This window comes from Montipora capricornis, chromosome 5 (genome assembly GCF_036669925.1).
Source record: "Montipora capricornis isolate CH-2021 chromosome 5, ASM3666992v2, whole genome shotgun sequence".
NCBI classification, from domain to species: Eukaryota; Metazoa; Cnidaria; class Anthozoa; order Scleractinia; family Acroporidae; genus Montipora; species Montipora capricornis.
The window spans coordinates 25,318,284-25,322,978 of NC_090887.1; the positions used below are offsets into that span (position 1 = coordinate 25,318,284).

At 36.9% G+C, this 4,695-nt stretch overlaps 1 protein-coding gene across 1 annotated transcript; it reads right to left on the reverse strand.

Moving 5' to 3' along the window:
* Positions 1–941: 941 nt before the first annotated feature.
* Positions 942–2,419, reverse strand: LOC138048900 (neuropeptides capa receptor-like). The gene has a single exon (XM_068894999.1). The coding sequence runs from the start codon at positions 2,337–2,339 to the stop codon at positions 1,323–1,325; it is 1,017 nt and encodes a 338-aa protein (XP_068751100.1). The 5' UTR covers positions 2,340–2,419; the 3' UTR covers positions 942–1,322.
* Between the last annotated feature and the right edge of the window lie 2,276 nt (positions 2,420–4,695).

The window sequence follows — 4,695 nt, forward strand, 5'->3', positions numbered from 1 at the left end:
GAATCAAAAGCTTTCTGAAAGTCTACCGAGATGAGAACCCCTGTACTATTTAGTTTTTTTGTTTTTTCCATAATGTCACTAATCAGTCTGATGTTCTCTCCAATGTACCTTCCTTTAACGAATCCAGTTTGATCTGAATGGACAAGTTTGTTTAGGATTGGTTCAATTCTCTTCGCTATAGCTTTAGATGCAATTTTGTAATCAACATTCAATAATGTTATTGGTCTCCAGTTATATAAATGTGTTAATGACTCATCCCCTTTGGGTAATAGAATGATCACACCTCTGCGCTGAGATATTGACAGTTGCCCAATATGGTAGGCTGCATTAAGGCCTTCAACAAGATCATACCCCACCAAATCAAAGAAGTGTTTATAAAGTTCCGCCGTAAATCCATCTTCGCCGGGTGATTTTTCATTTGGTAAGGTTTCTAATATCTTCTGACACTCTTCAAATGTCAGGTAACCCTCTAAAGACACCTTTTCCTCGTCTGAAAGTTTTGGCATTTCTACATTCTGTGTAAACTTATTAAAACTTTCCTGTGGATGATCCGGTAATATTTTGGACCGATAAAGATCACTATAATATTGTTCAATTTTCGCCAAAATTTCCTTATTATCCTTTATGGATGCGTCTTCCTCGGTTTCAATTTCGTTAATGACCTTTCGGTTGTAATTCCTTTTTTCTACGTTGAAAAAAATACTTGGTCGCTTTCTCTCCGTTTTCAACCCAGTTACACTCGCTTTACTTTTCACTTCATAGATTAGTTTAAGTTCATTCTTAAGTTTGTCATATTCATTTAGTTCTTGATCCACGTTATTCAAACCAGCGCTATGACATATTTTTTTATCCAACTTATCCAATCGCTCCTTTATTTCTCTTTCATGTTTTCTAACCAAACTCGCCTTTCCTTTGGCAAAGGAGATTGTAACATTCCGGATTTCCATCTTGAGCATTTCCCAGAAAAGTCACTTATCTTCAACATAAGAGAGTTTTTCGCGGAACATTAGGTACAATTCACGAATCTTAGCGCTATACTCTTCAGTTAATAAAGAGTTATTGAATTTCCACAACCCTGGTCCTCTGGGATTTTCTTTTGTCCATGTCAACAACAGATATATTAAATTGTGATCCGGTGCGATAGAGGGTTGTATGTCGACCTTTCTTACAAAGTTTTTCAAATTTTTGGAAATTAGAAAAAAATCTATTCGTGATCTCATCTTCAGTGCTTTTGACACGTAGGAGAATTTCTTCGCATTTGGATGACGAATTCTTTGAATATCCATAAGGTCGAAAATGTCCATCGTAATTGCTTTGCGAAGTTACTGCGGGTAAACTACCGCCAATGCAAATCGCCGACTGTTTTGTCCCTTCTTTTGACAGAGGAAATTGAAACATGCTCTCTTGAACGAGACGCGATAACTAGAACTAAAAGCGATTAGGATAAATGGATTGATGGCTGTACTTATCAGTGGGAAAATGTAGTACAGCACGCCCACCAGATTTAATGAAAGACATTTATCTTTCGTGAACACAGAGGGGTGAAGTGATTTTAAAAACATGTAGACATAAAGAGGTGTCCAACAAGTGAAAAATCCAAGGACGATTGATCCAAAGACTTTCATCATGTTTTGGTTTTCCTTGTCTCTCTTTGCTCTGGATTGAATTCGATCCCCATTATAGAGCTTCCTTCTTTCTCTTAGTTGTTTCATAATTAGCGAGTAGAGGACGACTATAAAAATGAAAGGGATGAAGTAGAGCAAAACAAAACCTACGGAGTAGTAGGTTTGCAGCAGTAACTGACTCATCATGTTTCTGCAAAAAGTATGTTCCTCTGATTGAATTACTCTAGAGTAAAGCAAGTACGGAATGAGAACAAACGCTGGTATACCCCAACTTACAAGCATGAAAATTGTTCGAATCTTTCCAGTTATCGTTAACGATTTTAGTGGAAACCTTGTCGCAATAAATCTGTCCACAGCGATTAGAATTAAGCTGATTATAGACACCGAATATGACAGTGATCGTGAATAAATTCCCAGCTTGCAGAAGAACGAAGCGGCAACAGCGTCCGTAATAAGACTTCCACCAGCCTGCAGCATACCTTCAGTAGCAAAGAGGGGCCAGTTGAGAAGAACGCACACCAAATCAGAAACCACCATGTTCATGACGTAGTAGTTAGAACTCGTCTTTAAGTTTTCTCGCTTGATGAATGTTATTATCACAAGGAAATTTCCCCCAAGTCCCAAAAGACTAATGGCTGAAAGGACAACAGCTATTGCCGTAAGGGAGCCGGTTGGACAGTCTACATGATATAAGAGATTAGAGGAGTTTTCCATTTTACGTTTCAGATAATTTCCAACAATTTTGTTGGAAGATTTTCAGGTACTATACTTATGATTTCAGTGAATGGCGGTCACTTTCGAATAGATCTTCCTGTTCTGTATTAATGAAACTGCATTTAAATTGACGGCAAGGTGTCAATCAAAACTGAGGAGGAAAGTGGGAGGGTCAACAAAAAATGCGTCGATTGACAGCTTATTTAACACGAATAAAGCCATGCATAAGATGACTATTTCTTGCATTGCACTTACTACGATGTAGTTTGTACATCCTTATAATTAAAATATCTTTAATTTGGTGGCCTCTTTAAACTAATGCTTGATCCATTTGTAAACTTTTCATTTAATTCTAACATTACAACATCGATCCAAGTCAAATTTTTCATTATATACCAGGAAGTGCTTTCTTTACCTCTATTTTCAACAGCCATAAAAATAGGCTGTTAGGGTTTTTGAGCTGGTTAATGCATGTAAGGCACTGCAAATCGAAAACCAAATCCACAAAGTAATTTTGTTCTCTGCTAATAGAACTTTTTAGCTTTGCAGATTACAAAGAGGACTAAATTTCTAAAAAACATATGACTACCACCTGGCACTGTAAGTCTTTAATAGGCGAAAATAAAATGTAATACTGTAATAGTAATATTAAAACCCGAGGGCGAGTGGCACGTAAATTAATCAAGGCTTATAAATAACTTAATTTTATCAAGACTTCAAAGGGGAGAATTAAGGTTTAGTGATGAATAATTATGTCCTTTTCTTTTGAAGGAACATACTTAAAAATGAAAAGAAACTTGGAAAAGAAACATTTCACGCAAAAGTGAATAACCTACATAAATTCGACACACAAACTATTGCAGAGCAGCTGGCACTTAAGACTAATAGAATATACCATTTATTTACATTTTTATGTAAGTAATTAGGCTTGGATAAATTCTGCTGTCAGAATTTCGAGCAGAATAAGTGATTTTTGAGGCGAGTATTCTGCTGATAGAATAAAGCATTTTCGAGCAGAATTTGAGCAGAATGGATAAAAATGACACTAATGATATACATAACAGTTGTAAGAAAAATCTAAAACTAAATAAAAAACAAATGGAAAACACCCATGTCTTTGATTTGATTATTTGACCTAAAGTAAGATGAATTACAATTTTGCTACGCATAATGAATATCTATTCTTTTAGGGCTTAGGCCCAGGGCTCCCTTCTATATTTGCGAAAATAAATACAGCTCAAAGGGCTTCAAATTTTTCGGATACCGAATTCAAGCAGCATAAGTGATTTTTACCAGCGCTGCCGGCAGGCAGAATAAACCATTTTACGGGGTAGAATTTATCCAAGCCTACTCGTACTGATGTGCGAACTTTCATCACTGCTTCCCTCAAAATTGTTTTAATGCATTAATCCTCAGTTAAGTCTTGAAATGATGAGCGCTCCTTTGGCTGCATCGAAATAACTTTCACATATTCTGTACTTCACATATGCATTTATATTCATTCGTAAAATATCCTGGTCTTTCAAATCCCTACAATTAATTGATTTCACTAAGTTTGTAGGCGGCAGGTACAAAACATAGGTCACAGGTCACAGGTCACAGGTCATTGTTTTACCAATACAGAAAGTATCCTAAACATTCAATGTAAAAGCTAACCTTAGGCCTAAAAACGTTTGTTTAGGCCTAATTAGGACTATGGTTAGCTTTTATTAATGTTTAGGATACTTTCTGTATTGGTAAAACAATGACCTGTGACCTGTGTTTTGTACCCTGCCGGTTTGTAGGGTGGGTGCAAAACGAAGACCGAGGACCCAAAAATGAAGACCCCTCCAAAATCGTCTTAAAATCACTTGAAACCGCAACTGGGATATGATTCTCGACTGAAGAAGAAACAAGAAACATCAACATTTGAAGTTTTCAACGAATTTGACCATGGTCTTCGGTTTGTAGAAAACCCCACCAAAACTACAAAACGAAGACCCCTTCAAAGAGGTTGATATCGCCTGGAAACAGGCAGAACATGATCCTCGACTGAGGAGGAAGCAAGAAACATCAACATTTGCGGTTTTTGAGAAAGAAATTGACTTCGAACGATCGTGAGAAGAGAATGTTGTTTCCAGCAGTGTAAAGGCGGATTTGGATTTGTTTGAACTCTTTTTTGCTCTAGGGGTATGGCAGTTGTCGGCTGATCAGACTATTATTTATGGTATCATCAAAGACTGATTACATGCGAGTCTGTGTTTGCGAAAAAGGCCAAAAAGTTGTTGTATATTTGTTTGTGTTTTCATCTGACGTCACGGCGTCCATTTTGGTGTACAGGACAATGCAGCAAAATGTCTTCTGGGAATCAGTTGAC